The following is an 18,223-nucleotide window of genomic DNA, read 5'->3' on the forward strand; positions in this document are numbered from 1 at the left end:
GGCACTGTTTCCCTACAGCAAGGTTGAAGAGATGTATGTGCAAATCGACATCTTAAGAACAGGCTACTTAGCATCTCTCTTGTGCATCCCATAAAGGTGTTCAGTGCAGTGGTTGAATCCTTCTGCTTAGCGAACAAGAGACTTTCTGGAGAATAGTTATCACTCCATAGCCTCTTGTGGGCTAAGATCAAGTATAGTAGTCAGGGTTTTGTATTTAGAAGAATATCTACCTCAGGCAAACAGTTATCTGGGGTAATTTAGACAAGGACAATCCCGCCTTAAGCAGAGAGCCAGATTAGATCCCTAAAGCCTTTCTTCCAATCCTGTTTTTTCTACGATTCTTCCGGTGTCTAGCACTAGTCAGTAGAAGTAGTGGGGTGCACAGCTGGACAGACGCTGTGCCAGTGGCTGTACCCCCTGGAGCCTGCGAAGGCACTGTCTCTAGAGAGTTTGCTCTCTGCAGGGCACACCTTTCCAAATATCACCCTTGACATGAAGCTGTAGTACATGTTGCAGTTCAGCCTAGAAGAGACTATGTGAAAAATACCTAAAATTTACAGACACATGTGTCCTAAGCAACATGTAAATCCTGACCGGTGTGTTCTCCAAAGTATTAGGCACATCTACATGTGCACATTTACTACAAAATGACTACACAGTATGGGCACATGTCTACACACACGTTCTCCCCTAGTGCACAGTAAATAAGGTGACTTATGTCAGCTTGGGAGTAAATTTGATACCTGCAGCATGCAGGTATCAAATTTATGCCAAATTAGATACTGCTCAATAATGCACGTATGGATGGGTGCCTTACTGCACAGTAACACTGTGAGTGAGGGCTGACTTGGGACTAATTTTAATCCCAAGCCAGTCCACACACAGTGTTAAAGCACTTTAACACCTGCATATGTAGATGCCAGCCTATTCCTGCTTACCGCACAGTAAATTACTGTGCAAAAACTTTAAATCAGCATAAATGCATGTGTAGACACATCTACTATACTGGAGATGTGATGTGACTATAAACAATTCTTGATGACTTCAGAGATTCACATCTAAGACTATTCACTGCACGTATACCTTATCTTTATTTGTCATATAGGGCACAATCCAAAAGCATACAGGGAAAGCACCTTCAGAAATCTCTCATCTGACACTTGTATATGAATAGATTTGTTCTTTCTGTCGCTCAACACAGGTAAGATATAAGAACAAAACCCACTCAGCATACATTCATCAACAGATATCTAACATGAAAAAAATCGATGCATCACAACAGAATTTACAAGACATAAATGATAAATACTAATTTCCAAGCGTTTGAAATCATTGACTACAATAATACAATTTATAACAATTTTTAATCCCTGATGCCAAAGTAAATTTGACATTATGCAAAGACTCAGTTTACTGAAAGCATTGGAAGCCTTCTTCAATGGGGTTTAAAAGACAATCTTGAAAGGTCTATGAATGCTATTTAATAAACACGGGGAAGTCATAGCTTTAAACATTCTGGCTTCCTTTTCTCTACATAGATTCAATGAGGTCATCATTAAGTCATATTTTTGCACCCCATTCTAATGACTCGTAGAATCCCAGCCCTAGGATTGCCTTTGGAAAAAGGGCTAACGTAAAGGTTTTTATTTGACAGACAAAAGAAGTCACTATTTTTCTAGTCTTGTTATATCTGCTGAGAACATTCAATGTTATGGGAGAAGTTCGCAGAGTGACTTAAGTTTTTACTGCTAAAATGACACCTGAAATAAAGTTCTTCATACTGTCTAGACCTTCATTCTAGTGAGATGATAACTATTTCTAAGATTTACTTAGAGGTATAAAATCTGTCAGTGTAACAATTTGTAATTAGTTTTAAAGTTCCTGCCAATGTCTTTAGGGTTTGCCCTCTTGTTTTTTGAATGCAGGGAATGAAATATTGCTCAGAAACAGGATTAAAATACGTTTAAAAAAGCCACAGTATAAAATTATCTAATGGTATACCCATTTGTCAGGCTCTCACAGAAAGAAGGGAAGATGACCAACATCAAAAGAACATCTAGATATGAGGTTTTCAACACTATTTTTCACTACAAACAGACAAAATGCACAAAAAAAGAAACTTTGATGACACCAATTTTCATTCAAGGTTGCTGTCAGTGCAATCATCTTGGTTGCTCAGAAACCTAAAAGATGTGTTTCATGTGCTTGATTCCATATGTTTTAAAGAAAACCATGATAATCAATGCCCAGAGTCCTAGAATAAAACCTCCAGGAGGATGCCAGTCTTTTTGTTTCGGTTTCTGTAAAATAAAAATAAAATAATTATTATGTGTCATGTTAAATCTTCATTAAATTTATGCATGGAGGGGGGGAATCATAGCGTTATTAAAAAAAAGACAAGAAGCACCCCTTCACAAAGCCAATACCCAACAAAATCAAACGCTCATCTTTTGAATGGGTCTAAATGTACACGGGGTGGGGAAAATAATCTCACAGCCAAAAGGAGGATGGGAGTATATTATACTGTGTGAGAGTAATTTTCACTGTAAACCTCAATTTTCTTGTTTATGTAACTCTTCAGAAGAACAGTCTTCCCACATTTGCCTAAAGACAATTTCTCAGGCAAAACATGACATTTTATTGGAAAAAGTTGGCAAAATATTGTTGAATTTTTTTTAAGTAGTCAACTATTCTGAAGTGTGAAAGTTAAAAAGATTGGCTTTTTTAGTATCCAAGAAATTCACAGATGCTCATTCTGTTTTAAATTATTAATACTTAGTTCTTACAATACATAAATAAGTATGTTTTAATGAATCTTATAACACACAATAAGATTACATACAACCTATAAGTTTTTTCCAGAATTTATGCTGCATTGCTTCAAAGTGCCTTTGCTTGATTGGGCCATTGTGAACTTGGCCATTCTACTTCTTTGCCCTCAATCTTTTTATCTGCAGCCAAGTGAAATGCATCAAGATCTGCTAGGCCCCTTAGGTAAAATAAAACTCCTATCCCTTCTGCTGTCTCCCCAGCTCCACACCACTTTTAAATCTTGCATATTCAGTGCGAAATGAATTCTGGAGGGCATAGTCACTGAGTGCCCAAAAGAGAACTTTAACATCTCCGGCAGATGCAATTAAAAGCTATGTAAATGCAACATTTGTGTTGAAAACATAAATTGAAGTCAAGGAAATCAGAGCTTCAATTCTTAGGAGAAGCATAACTCAGCTCCTATTTCACAAAACAGGAGTAGATGTAACACTGTACGTGGTAACACATACACACACACACATATACATACACACACACAGATATAAGCAAGGAGTTACAGTTGCTAAAACAAAAAAATAAAGGCATGCAGCTAAAATTAGTATTAAAGAAGAGGTCAAATTTATGTATAGCTCATCTGGGCCAAATACGCAAGTCCTTAATTACTTTTGTACTCATTTCCTACTGAAACTGTACTTGTTTTGCTCTCCTACACCTTTGTGTAAAAACAGCCTACAGGGTCATTTTGCTTTTTGTACTGGTTCAGTCAAATTCAAACACAGTTGTACCATAGTCAAGTGAACAAATATTATGAAGACAGAATACTGTACAGATACAACTTATCCACAAAACTAGTTAAGGGAAGCTTCCCTTTTTCAACAAAATGTACCAGGTGGCTAAGGAACTTTAAAGCAATGGGAGCAGTTTGCAGCATCTGTTCTGCTGTTCGGCTTTCCTGTCAACAAAAAAAAAAAATGATGCTTTTGGATTTCTTAGCCTCCATATTTTGGGACACGCTAGATAGATTTTCCTAACTAGAGGAAGTTTCTTGATAAGTACAATACTTAATTTTTAAAAACATAGCAGACAAAGGACTTGAAAAAACAAACAAAAACAACAGTAACAATTCCATGAAACATTACTGATTTTATTTTCCCTGCTGGGAAAAGGAAAGAACTAGGATTATAATTTACATTAATAACAACAAAGCTGAAGATTTTAACAAAGGAGAATATACAACATTAAATTTCCTAAGAAACTCTCATTAACATAAAATGTATGCAATGTTGACAATTCACCACTTCATTGATATTCACAACCACACACCTCCATGTAAACATCTCAGGAAATCAACTCTAAATGTGCAAAGCTGCCAACATACCTCAGTTCTCAGAGTAACGGCTTTCCACACAAAGGAACTTTCTCGTTTAAATTCTCCTAATTAACCCACAACTTCGTATGCATATTGCAGTGCTCATTTCATCAATCTCTTTGTACTATCAATCTTTCTTTTCTTGGATCTGAGACAAATCCTTACCACAAAGTGGCACCTGACCCTTCTAGACAAATGACTTCAATTTGCAGTCAGTGACACTAAAAGCCTCTCTCTTCTATTTTGTATAGAACACATAATTTAATTTCTTTAAAGAATTTATATGAATAAATATTTATAAGGTGATCTATGAGTATGGTTTTACATTTTGTCATACTGTATATGGAAGCCTCCTCCATGAAATTCCATGAGAAAATGGAGTCTGCTACAGTAATGCTTTTACATTTTAATTCAAGGACGCACAAATAGTCTGTGTAAAGCCATGGACTGCAGTTTTAAAATGTACTGGATATATTATTGATGAAAAGACTAAAGCAGAAAAAAGAAAAATGAAGCTACATGCTCACTTATCTTAAAAATAAGTGTAACTTGATGAAGGGGATTGTAGACTAAAAACTATACAAGGGCTACTGAGCCAGCACCACTTTCAGTACAATCAGCCTAAAAGTGATGGACAGTGGAAATCACTTAAGATACCCATGGATAAGGTTGGCAGACATTTACATTATGCAAATAGTATCAGCCATTTGCCAAGTCCCATTGATATCAATACTGAAGACTTAAGCCAATTTATGCACAGCTGCTAATTTATACCTACAGCTATCAACACCTCATTAAGGCCCATTACAGTATTACTCGCATGTCCTTTGCTTTAATAAAAGCATTGAAAAGTGACAGCATATACTCAACTTCCAGGGCCACCAGTAGCATAGATGAGAGAATGGGCTGGGCTGGAAGATTAACCATCTACCTGGAAGACATACAAAAAATTCATATTCTTGTTTCAGACCACCACAGCTACCAAGTACACCCCTAACCAGCTATCTGGCACTTTAGGCAATTTTCTGTTTGCCAAACAAGCCGAACATATGAGACTTAGACTGTGTTGTGGATCAAACCAAGAGCCCAGAGCCACCCACCCCACATGGAAACACATGCCTGAGCTGCAACAGTCTATCAATCCTGGATAGACTCATCCATCATGAGACTCACAGATAAGATAATCGTAGAAGACAGCTACAAGGACTGATGCTGATAAGACTGTCTCTTGTTACATACAGGTGAAACTGCCAACAAAGCAGCTAAGTGAACATGTGTTGGTACCTACAGCAATAAAACACAGACCCTCTGGTCTACTGAGCACATGGAATGGAAGCACAGAGATAAAAGGTGGAACTATGTTTTTAAGCCTGCAAAGAACACCTTTGAGAGAGAACCCAAAAAGGTTTACATTAATTTTCTAACCCTAAATCTAAACCTCAAAAAAAAGTTTATCACTCCTTTAAAATGTGATAGATATCTACTTCCCTAAGTTATTGACCAACATGATCTTGGGTCCTTCTGGGCTGAAATTCTTGTCCCAAAGAAGTCAATGCAATTTTGCCAACAACATTAACAGGGTTATTTCAGTGCTGGTTTCTGTGTCAAAAAGTGAGAGAGAACAAAAGGGTTTAGATAGGAGAGGTTCTTGAGCGGATTTTAATTTAAAGATCAGTTTCATGTAAATTAGGGGCCTAAACTTCAGTAATATTTTAGCAGGTTTAAAAACTCTAATAAAGATGCATCAAACCCATTTCTAATGCTCTTCATTACTGTAATGCTGTTCAATGCTATGCATTACTGAGGGATATACTATGCATGTGTTTGAATGCATTTTGATTTCAATGTATGTACCCTTGTATTAAAGTTGAGAGCAAGCAGAAAAAATACCCCAGGGAGAACACCCACAAGATTCAAACTAAATGGAAACAAATTAAAACTCTTAGAAAACGTTAGTCATATCAAACCCTGATATAAGTAGCAGATTATTGCCACTAATGCCTATTCATAAAAGTAACCATTTTTATGCAGAGAAATTGTGTCTCTCCCTCAACATAGTATGTTCACACAGATCTCTCTCACAATACATGAAAGCTGCATACTAAGAATTCAGCTATAATTTGCCTATAAAAATGCAAACAATCAATTTATGTACTAAAAATAATGATACAGAAAGAAGTTAATATGGTACAGCTTACAAGGAAAACTTTTTCTTTTGTTTTGTTTCATTTTTTCTTTAAAACACAAAACACCAAGTACTTTGGGGCACTGGCACAAAAACCTATAATCTCCACTTTTCAGATGTCAGGGATTTGAATAATTATGTGAATGTTACAGTAATCAATATGTTAAGTGCTGGAAAACATGCTGCTTAATTTCAGTCATAAATGCTGTAATATTTTAAGTGAATTGGGAGAAAGAGGAGTCAGGAGTTATTTGCATATGGCAAACAGGTGTACAGGGAGGAGTGGATAATAAGATGTCTCACTGCTAAAAAGCCACATTTTAATCTTTTTTACCAAGAACATGTCTGCAGAGTCTCTCCTGACCTAGTTATACCAGTAAAACTCCCCAAATGGAAACACAGGGCATGCCAGCATTGACGGCGGGGAGTGTCTGCTGATACAACACCATTTCCCCACATAAACAATACTTCCCTGAAAAGGCACTCTTCTGTCAGAACAGCTGAATCAATACCAAGGGTTTAGCTCGTGCAGACAAAACCATAGGGTTGGAAGGGATCTCAAGAGGTCAGCCAGTCCAACCCCCTGCTACAGCAATACCATCTCCAACTATATTATTCCAGTCAAGGCTTTGTCTACCCACATCTTAAAAACCTCCAAGGAAGGAGATTCCACCACCTCTCCAGGCTACCTGGCTCCAGTGTTTTACTACCATCCTAGCAAGAAAGTTTTCCTAATGTCTAACCTAAACTTCCCTTGCTGCAACTTGAGACCCCTGCTCCTTGTTCTGCCATTTGCCACCACTGAGAGCAGTCCAGCTCCATCTTCTTTGAAATCACCCTTCAAGTAGTTGAAGGCTGTTTGTTAATAAATCCCCTCCTCAGTCTTCTCTTCTCCAGACTCAATAACCCCAGTCCCCTCAGCTGCTCCTCATAAGTTATGTTTCCAGCCTTCTGACCATTTTTGTTGTTCTCTCCTGGACTGGGGAGGGAAAGTCATGTTCCCCAGCCCTCTCACCAACTGGTCCACATCCCTTCTGTAGTGGGGAACCAAAAACTGGACATAGCACTCCAGATGTCACCTCACTCATAGGCAACTGGTAGGAGGGAGACGGAGGCACTTGCAGTCTCTGACCTGGCTGGCCCTGCTTCTGACAACTTCTGTGGGTGCCCACCAGCCCCAGCCCCAGCCCCAGCCCAGCTGCTGACACTGGCTTCTGTGGGTGCCCCGCAAGACTCAGGAGGCATCAGTTGCCCATGATCTCACCTGTGCCAAATAGAGGGGAATCACTTCCCTCAATCTGCTGGCAACACTCCTACTAATGCAGCCCAGCTTACTGTTAGCCTTCTTTGCAACAAGGGCACACTGTTGGCTCATATTCAGCTTACAGTCCACTATAACCTCCAGGCCTTTTTCTGCAGAGCTGCTACTTCACCAGTCAGTCCCCAGTGTGTACCAGTGCAGGGGATTCTTCCATCCTAAGTGCAGAACTCTACACTTGTCCTTAGTGAACTTCTTGAGCTTTCTCTTGGTCCCATCCTCCAATTTGTCTAGATCTCTCTGAATCCTAGTCCTGTCCCTCCAGCATATCTAGTAGTTCCCCCAGTTTGGTGTCATCCGCAAACTTCCTGAGGGTTCACTCCATCCCATCTTCCAGATTGCTGAAGAAGACACTGAATAAAACTGGCCCCAGGACTGACCCCTGGGGCACTCCACTTGCCAACTATACATCGAGCTATTGATTACTATCTCTTTAGCCCAACCATGCACCCAGTTTTCTATCTGCTTTAGTCTACTCATCCAACCCATACTTCCTTACCTTTCTTGCAAAACATTGTGGGAGACCACATCAGAAGCCTTGGCAAAGTCAAGATACATCATACGTACTGCTCTCTCTGCCTTCATTTGACTGGCTCTGTGGATGCAATCGGGTTGGTCAGGCATGACTTGCCCTTGGTGAATCCATACCAACTGTTCGAAATCACCTTCTCTTCCAAATGCTGAGAAATGGATTCCTGAGGATCTGCTCCATGATTTTTCCAGGGGCTGAGGTGGGGCTGACCAGTCTATAGTTTCCTAAATGCTCCTTCTTTCTTTTCTGAAAGACAGGCACTATATTAACCCTTTCCAATCACCCGGGACCTTTCCCAATTGCCATGAGTTTTCAAAGATAATGGCAAGCAGCTCTGCAATCACATTGGCCAACTCCCTTAGCACCTCTGGAGGAACTGCATCTAGCCCTACAGACATGTACACTTTCAGCTTTTTTCAGTAGTCCCTAACCTGTTCTGTCACCACTGTTGGCTGCTTACTTCCCACCCAGACGACGTTTCCTGGTGCAGTAGTTTGGTAGCTGCTCTTGACTGTGAAGACAGGCCTTTTCCACATCATCTGTCTCTACGTTCCCTCTCCCATTCAGTAAGGGACTCACACTTTCCTTGGTCTTCCTCTTGTTGCTGACATACTTGTAGAAACCTTTCTTGCTAAGCTTTACATCTTTTGCTAGCTGCAACTCCAAATGCATTTTGGCCTTCCAGATTTCTTCCCTGCATGCCTGAGCAATACCCTTATACTCCTTCCTAGTCATTTCTCCAAGTTTCCACTTCTTGTAAGCTTCCTTTTTGTATTTTAGCTCACTGAAGAGTTTTCTGCTAAAACAAGCTGGTCTTCTGTCATATTTGCTAGTGTTCCTGAGCATTGAGGTGATTCATTCCTGTGCCCTCTGTAAGGTTTCTTTAAAGTACAACCAGCTCTCTTGGACTCCCTTTCTCCCCTCAAACTCGCCTCCCATCAGTTCCCCGAGTGAGTTAAAGTCTGCTTTTCTGAAGTCCAGGCTCCTTACTCTGCTACTCTCCTCTTCCTTCCTTTCCTTAGGATTCTGATGCAACCATCTCATGGTCACTGTTGCCCGATTAGCCAGCCACTTCTACATTCCCCACCAATTCTTCCCTGTTTGTGAGCAGCAGTTCAAAAAGAGGATGGTTTCTAGTTGACCTCTCTAGCCCTTGCACCAAGAAGTTGTCCCTAACACTCTCCAAAAACTTCCTGGATTGCCTGTGCACTGCTGTATTGCCCTCCCAGCAAATGTCAGGGTGACTGAAGTCCCCCATGAGAACCAGGGCCTGTGTTCTGGAAACTTCCGCTACGTGTTTGAAGAAAGCCTCAAGCACCTCATCCTCCTGGTCTGGTGGTCTATAGCAGACACCCACCACAGCATCACGCTTGTTGCTCTCCTCTCTGACGCTAACCCAGAGACCATCTCCAGTTACATACTGTACCTCTGAGCAATCATATAGCTTTTTACATAGAAATTCCTCCTCCTTTTCTCTCCTGCTTGTCCTTCCTGAACATTTTATACCCATCCATGACTCTACCTGAGCCACTGTCCCCTTCAATTTTGCAACTAGAGTCCAATAGTCATTTTTGATCTGCAAAGGGTCCCATCTAGCAGTATCATTGGTGTCCACATGGTTGATCATCATAGTCAGAGGGCCGGATGACTCTGAGTAATACTTCCATGACATGTCGGATCCAGACTCCAGGCAAAGCAGTAGACCTCCTGAGACAACAGTTCAGATGGGCAGATGGATGTTTCCGTCCACCACAACAGGAAGTCACCAACCACCACCACCTATTGCTTCCTCCTAGTGACAGTGGTCTTGATCCTCCCAACCTTGGGGAGGCCTGGCCTTTTCCACTGACAGAACATGCTCTTTGTCATCTGTTGCTAGGGCTCCATATTTGTTCTCTAGCCAAACTGCTGCAGTTGGAGATGAAGACTTCTGCTTGCTGCCAAAGGTCACAAGCTTCCAGCTTCTACCTTCCTGAGAGTCCATGCCCTCCTTCCTTCTCCAGCACCACATCTCATAGTCCTTCCTCCGCAGTCCTAGAGATCTCCTTCAGCACTGAATCAATTAATTCCTCATGGCTGAGGATGCTTTGGAGCCTCACCACCTCTTCCTGTAGCTATCTTAGGCCATCACCAGGAGGTACCACTTGCATCACAGGCACTCCCCAGGCTCCTTTCCTGTTCATTCCCAGTGCAGAGGAAAGTGGCCCTTCCCCGCCCCATGGCCTGTGTTCCCTGCTGCAGCCACTCGCAGCCCACACGGGGCTGTCCGAAGCAGGCACAGGCAGCCCCACATGGGCTGCAATCGGCTGCAGTGCAGGGCACCGGCCATGGAGCGGTCGAAGGGCCGCTTTCCCCTGTGCTGAGCACCACCTTGTAACCCAGCCCCACTACCAGTCTGGTCCCTGCACGGGCTACGGGCTCACTTGTCAGGGCTGCACATGGCGACAGCAGCTGTGGGCCCTCTGCTTGCCACACCGGGCAGTGTTTGCCGCTGCCACCTCTGGGCTGCCCAGCACGTGAGCTACGGATGGGCAGCAGCAGCCAATACTGCCGGGCATGGCATGTGGGGAGGCCACAGATGCCGCCGCGATGTTCAGCTCTGATGGGTGAGCCCAGAGCCGGCACAGAGCCCAGGCTGGCAGCGGGGCTGGGTTACAAGCTGGTGCTGAGCACGGGGAAAAAAGGCCCCTCACTCGCCCCATGCCCAGTGGCCCGTGCTGCAGCTACTTGCAGCCCATGTGGGGCTACCTGTGCCTGTGCAGGACAGCCCCGCGTGGGCTGGAAGTGCCTGCAGCAGGGAGCACTGGCCATGGTGAGGGGCTGCTTTTCCCTGTGCTCAGCACCAGCTTCTTCCCTAATGGCAAGCACGGGGTCAGGGCTGTGCACTGCCCCCGGCCTGTACCAAGGGGCTGGGGGGCACTGGGAGTGAGTGGGCGGGAAGCTAGCAGGAGCACGGGGCCCGCACCAGTGTCTTGGGGCCAGTGCCAGTGGGGCCCAGAGCAGGGTGGCAGGAGCACAGGGTCCCAGCCGGCAGGGACTCTATGGAGCTGGGCCAGCCTCCCCCTCTTCCTGCAGGTGCAGCCCAGCCTGGCTCCACAGACCCCTGCCAGCCTGTGCCCCACTTTGGGCCGGACCAATGTCCCAGTGTCTTGGAATCAAAGACATTGGGACATTGGTCCCAAGATGGTGACCAGGGGACGGGGCACCTGTCAAGGGGTGGGGCTACCCATGCGGCCCTCGACAGCCTGCCAAAACTGGGTCACCCAGGACAGAGTCAGTCCATATGCTGAATCCAGCTTGCAGAACTGACCAACCAACAAGTTGGGCCCCACTTGGCTGATCCACATGCCAGAAAGGAAAAGCACCACTGTTTGGGCTCAATCCAGGAACTACTGAATGAAATTCTATGACAAATATTAGACAGGAGAAAAGATTGTAAATCCCCTGGCTTTAAAAGCTAAAAAATCAAAAGAGCTTCTTAAGCAGCAGGGACAAAAGCCTCATGTACTCCTATTCTCTGACACAAATGGGAATGGTTGTGCAAACCCAGCCTTGAGTGTAAATGAGCCAGTTGTATACAAATTTTGTGGACACTGCTTTCAGGGTTCCTTGACAAATTCGGTTCTGTGTACATATTAAGAAAGTACCGATGCATATAAGAGTCTTGCTCCTTGAATTTTTAAAAATCTAGAGAGTTTCTGCATGTGCACAGGATGCTTTTCACATGAATTGTCCAATGAAACCAACCAGCTTATTCTTTTTTTTAAAAAGCTGGATGGAAAGACTAAGAGGCCGATGCAGTATTTGCATTTCCAGTTAGTCAAATATCATTACAGATCATCAAAAATTATGTGTACATATTCAGTTAAGAGATTTAGGCTCTCAGGGCACCACCTCTGCTCCAACACATGCTAATTGGCATGTATCACAGCAGACTCAATTAACTGAGTCTGCTGGAGCATGCTAATTAGTGCACTCCAGCAGCCTCCGTGTCACGTGTATTCAGCATCCCAGTGTTTCAAAATGGCAGCACCATTTTGGAGCGCAGGATGCTGAATACACATGATGTTGCGAGTGCTTTAATTAGAGTGGCTCTTAGAGCGCTCCCCCCCTCCACTCAGTGTACGCATTCACTTAAGACATTCAGAGCCTCAGGGTAATTAGCATTATGGAGAATTTGGAACGGTCCACAGAAGTAAATATTTTAAGGATCAGGCCCACGGGTCTTTTTTGCTTCCAAAAATAGCTTACCTAACAACTTCATTTGCGCTATACCCATTTGAGGACTTTACTAAGTATTTACCGGGAAATTGATGTATTTAGCATTTTTCATTTAACATAACTCCATAATAAACCTCCTCTTTATCCCTACATTGATAGCTGTAACACAAAGGTGAAATGCACACATAAAATGGCAATGTGTCACGAACAAATACATTTAGCAGCCTAAGGGCTAGTCATTATCGAATTGCTGGAGATTCCAAATTAAAAAGGTAGGTAGCTAAGCAACAGTGAGCTTCCTACTGTGAATAGTTTTCTGTCGTACTCTTTATAGTTCTGGTAGAATCATTATTCTATGGAACTTCAAAACAGTTAACAGAGGGCTGCTCCACGTATTGTAATTAAGAGGAGGATAAAACAGTGTATTTTCAAATTGGATGGGTCTGTAGGGATCCTAGTGGAAAGTGTCCAAGATTTTCAATGAGAGACTTTTTCACATACAGTACATGTTATTAAAGTTAAAATGTTGGGTTTTTTAGAAAAGAAAGATAAAGAAAATGTATTAAAGCTACAGTGGCAATTAGATTTGAAAATGATTAAAAACATTCAATGAGAATAAATCAGAATAAAAGTTAAAGTTTTAACACATTGTGTGATCATATTATTTCATACACAAAAAGCTAGGTTAAGGTGTCATTAAGATCCTAATTCTTTAGTTCTTACCCAGACAAAACTCAAATATCAGTTTTGATGTTGGTCTAGAAGGCCTCAGCTGAACTCAACCAATCACATTCCAATGGTAAGTGAGGGCAGTGTAATTCATAAAAGAAAACTGCAGACTTTGCAGAAGAATTCCCGATTTGGGTCCAACCAAGTGCCCATCTACTCCAGTATTCTATTTCCAATAGTGCTGGCAGAGGTTCAAACCAGAGAGCTGAATATCCATATTTAATCATACAGAAATAAAAAGGCAGAAGTGTTGCAGTCTAATGTCTCTATTAAAGTGACATCTATTTCAAGTTAATCTCTGCTAAATTATTCCTGAAGAGGCAGTTTAGAGGGGCCTAGGACCAATTCTGTATTTGGTTTAATTACTGAAGCACATGATGTAAAACATCATTCTAGTGCCTCCTTCCATACAACCGCAGCTACAACCTGGAGGAAATGATGGCACCTCACTGGTAACCCCCCCCAGCCTCTGATGGTTTTAGGAACCAGTGATGAGAGCAAAGCAATCCCTGGGATGTTTTATGGATTTCGGATTCCTGTGCATTTATTAATTTTCTTCCCAGCACCTTTTCTTTCTGAGAACCTGCGGGTTCTGACCCTTGCTTCCTCCTCTGAAGTAGGAGCAGTTCCCCTTTTTATTTATCTAAAGAGGCACTCGTATTTGGTGATCTGCTGACATTTCAATTTTGATTCTCAAGACAGTAACGAAAAAGGTACATGGTGCAAAAAAGATCTTTTCCATACAAAGTTTCCCTTGGATTCACAAGTGGAAGTACAAGCCCATCCTTGTGGTGGGAAAAAAAAGGCAAAAGAAAAGGGAAAGGAAACTCACCATTGACATATTTCTTATGGACTTTCTAATAGTAATTCAGATTTATTTATAATTTTAAATTTCAAATCAGATAATCATTGTGCTTCCTAAAAGAAAACACACAATTCAAAATCAAAATGAATTATTTGTATTCTGTGTAATCGCAGCATAATATATAAGCACAATGCATTTAGTGAAAGTATGAAATTCTAATCTGTCAGTCTTTATTTTATGCCCCATGGGAGGGAAGCAATGTGGGGACTAGTAATTCCAGTCACCTACTAATAGCTTAATCCTCTTTGGTGCCCACAGTATGAGTAAAGCCGTAACAGACTTCCAACAACAAAGATACCTGTTAATCTACTAAACAATTTAAAATATTTTGTCTAATCCTCACAGTTCCTACTTATTAACCACAGGTCATTATTACTGATACCCCAAATTTCAGTAAAATAATACTAAAATTCCACTTACCACCAACAAAAACCCCTGGAAACATAGAAGAGAATGCCAGCTAAGTTACACTAACAGGCCAAAGCCAAGAACTGCAGTTTAAACAAGCATATTTACTTTGAAATCTATGTAATCACATAAAAAACAACAATATCATGTTATGGCTTTGGCTTTTCATTTCTTCTGTCTAAAATTTCATTCTACAAGATTTACTTAGAAATTAACTTCTGGTCTAAAATGACTGTCCGGTGCACTGGTCATAGCAGTTTGGTTCTTCACTTCATTGACATGCAGAACTTTACAATTAACCACTAATTTTTAGACCTATGATCTAACTAAGTCATATGGTACTTCTACTCAAAAGACATTTATCCCACTGGGGTTCAAAATCCTAGCCAAGCACCTACTTAGCCAACAGGGACTGAACTGATTGAACACAACTAAGAAAGAGCTGCTACCACTAACACAAAACAGCCAAGACTTTTTAGTGGAGCCTTATAACAATTCATATTCACTGCGACTGGCACACAAGAGGACTTGCAATATGCATTCATCAGTCAGTTACACTGAGGGATATAGGACCATGCGTGAGTTTAGGTAACAGAAGAATGCAGAGTGCGACTATATTTCAGTGAACCTCCACATATATTCATATTTAGGGAGTTCATTTTCTGCAATTTAATAAAATACATGTTGTTTGTCACAATATTCAGAAAGGAGCATCTAGAAGATGCTCACGGACATGTAAATCACACATATGAACACACACATTCATTATCTGTGTCAGGTCAGGTGAAAGAAATGAATGCCTACCCAACGACTTATATTTGAAAATGTGGTCTGTAGTTATTTCATTTATAGAAAGTCTTCCTATTTTCTCCCTAGTGCAACAAACTAAAACAGGATCCTCAGCAGAGTTAAGACCAAGGACCTTCGGCACAGGCTATCAATCAGACTGGATGAGAAACTCCAGGGGGGTTCTTTACTCCAAGAGAGGCCAGACACCAGAAGACAATAAATTAAGTACACACTTCCTACCTGTGCATAAAAGTTCTTATTCTGAGAATGGTCCCTACTTTATAACAACTGGTTTCCCAACAAGAAATGTTCACTCACCTGAGCTAAAGGAAGAACCATTTAAGAAGTATGTTTTTGTATATGACAGCCAGTATAGAAAGACAGTATCTCTCATACCTGGCTATACTAGAACACGGTTTTATCTTAGCTTGTAAAGACTGCTCTGAATGCCAGCTATGGGTCAGCATTTCCACCTGGCAGAGCATTCTCTCTTAATGCTTGGATACCAGTTCAGATTCACCATATAGCAGCACTACATAGAGCCACTCTGGGCCACTAAGCCCCCCCCCACAATATTAAAAACTGAGATACTCTGAGGCATGTGTTTCCCTTAATCTCATAAAAATTAAGTGTATGTCTCAAACTTTCCATTATCAAGTGTAATTTTGTTCCCTCAAATGCAAACAAAGGTATGTTTGTTTATGTGGAAAAACTGTGACATTCATAAATTACTATGCTGTACATTTCAGAAGCAATGAAGGTTCTAACCAGGCATTTTCTCTGGATATCCCATGAGTATCTATTCATTTGTTTCCAGGTGGCAGACTGTATTAACAGCAGATGTTAGACAACATTAGATCTTATATTCAATATGCTATACTGACTACAAAAACTAATCAAACATCTCAGTGGCTACATTCTGAGAAATTTAAATCCAAATATATATATATATATATATATATATATACACACACACTCTGTTTGTGAAACCTATACAACTAGGTTTTTAGATGTCCCTGGGATGTCTACAGTTAGAATCCGAGAAGCCCACATCTGCCCTGAGTTGTGTGCTACATAATGCATGTAAGTGGATGATCAAGGTTCTCCTGCACATCTCAAACAGTACTGTGTTTAGATGAGGGGTGAACAGAGAACAGACTTCAGCAAGGAAGGTAGGCAAGAGGGATCTGACTCATTCAAAATAAGCATATACAAATATGGCCATTCTCCTCTTGCACAGCACATATTTTCTATTAAAAGTTATTCAGAGATAGTGAAAGTATAGTTTCAAACAGCGCTGTATTCAGCAGCTTTCCACTCACAGATCAGGCCAGGATTTTTTTTATAGCAAAGTTTGCACCAGGAGTACAGACAATCTTTCTGAAAACAGACAAATAAAAGAAAACGGTTCTTAAATCAACTTACTGCATCTAGATCAGGGCGACCAATTATTTAGGCCCGTGGGCCAAAAGGAGTTTTGGTGAACTGTCACAGGCCAGGTCAGAACCCCATCCGCTAAACTCCCCAGGCAGTCTCATCCGGTCCATCTGGCCAGACACCCTGGTAGCGTGGGTCCCAGCCGATCTCTGTGGAGACCCCAGGACCACAAGACAGGAGCCAGACAGCAACCACCTGCATTCCTGGAGCTGCTGCTCCTGATCACCTCTACTGTGCAGCATCTCCAGTGTGGCCCCCAATGTGCGGCTCCTGCCCAGCACTTGCTGCCTGATGTGCCCTGTGCAGTCCTGCCAGCCCATGTCTTCCCTTCCCATGGCCAAGGCCCTCCACTGCTCCCCAACTTGACAGTGGCCCTGCCACCTCCCAAGCCCCAACCTGCTGCAAAGCTTCCACTTCCACTCAATGCTCTGTTGCCTCCTTCCAGCCATGGCCAGGGCTGCTAATGACACCCACTTACTTAGGTTCCTCTCCTAGCACCATTCGAGCTGGGCTAATGCTTGGCTCCACATAGTGCCGGATGTCAGGGCATCTGCAGAAAGAGCTGAGCCCCTACTGGGGAGCCCTGGCCTGTCCCATTCCCAGGTTCTGTCCTGACCCCAGCTGGCATTGGGCTGTGGACGGACAGGAGCTGAAGGGCCTAGCGCAAGTGAAACATGCTCCCATCAGCTCTGCAATCCCAGCAGGGGCTTGGCTCTTCCTGCAGATGCCCCAACTCCTGGCGCTGCACAGAGCTGATCATTAGCCCAGCCCCAGTGGTGCTGGGAAAGAGACCTAAGCAGGCACATTTGCAGCCCCAGGCATGGCTGGTTAAAGCTGGGGAGGCAACAAAGGGTTAAGTAGAAGTGGGAGCTTGGCAGTGGGTCGGGACATGGGAGGTGGCAGGGCCACCACCAAGGTAGGGAGCAGCAGAGGGTTTAGGCAATGGGGAGAGAGAGAGAGTGAGAGCGAGCAAGTTGAGCAGGGCTACACAGGGCATACTGGGTGGCAAGTGCTGGGTGGGAGACGCACAATGGGGACCATGCTGGAGACGTCACACAGCAGGGGTGATCAGGTGCAGCAGTTCCGCAAATGCAGCTGGTTGCTGCTGGGCTACTGCCTTGAGGCGCCTGGTGTGGGTTCCTGTCCTGCAGCCTGTGTTAGGCACTGATGTTCCCTCCGATCACAGAGATAGGTGGGTGGGAGCGGCTACCCTGGTGGTGGCCTGGTACTGGCCCAGAAGTCTACCTTGGTACTGGCACAGAAGCCAGTAGCTGCCTCTATCTTGGTGGGCATGTCTAGTGATGTCAGGTATCCCAGCCTGGGCTGCTCTCTGCATCTAGGTCGGGCAGGACCAAAGGACCCACCGTGGGCTGGACAGAATCCTGCCCAGAGAAGGCCAGATTTGTCCCCCGGGCCATATTTTGCCCACCCCATGATCTAGATGTTCTAGCTCCTATGTAACTTTGCTATTAAATGGATCTACCTAAATCTTGGGGGAGCTTACCAATTTTTGCTGGTTGATCGTGGCACAAAGTTCCAATTCTACGATCATTTTGCAGCACCCCCACTCCTTGGCACTGCTTGGCAGAGAAACCCCG

At 42.9% G+C, this 18,223-nt stretch overlaps 1 protein-coding gene across 1 annotated transcript in view; it reads right to left on the reverse strand.

Moving 5' to 3' along the window:
• Positions 1-1,072: 1,072 nt before the first annotated feature.
• Positions 1,073-18,223, reverse strand: part of PIGK (phosphatidylinositol glycan anchor biosynthesis class K) — a 139,007-nt gene continuing 121,856 nt past the window's right edge. The window contains exon 11 of the mRNA XM_090048494.1: positions 1,073-2,300. Within this exon, the coding sequence (XP_089904620.1) occupies positions 2,184-2,300 (117 nt within the window). The 3' untranslated portion in view covers positions 1,073-2,183. The remainder of the gene's footprint in view (positions 2,301-18,223) is intronic.

The sequence above is a fragment of the Crocodylus siamensis genome, chromosome 5, assembly GCF_052110815.1.
Source record: "Crocodylus siamensis isolate JL-2025a chromosome 5, ASM5211081v1, whole genome shotgun sequence".
NCBI classification, from domain to species: Eukaryota; Metazoa; Chordata; order Crocodylia; family Crocodylidae; genus Crocodylus; species Crocodylus siamensis.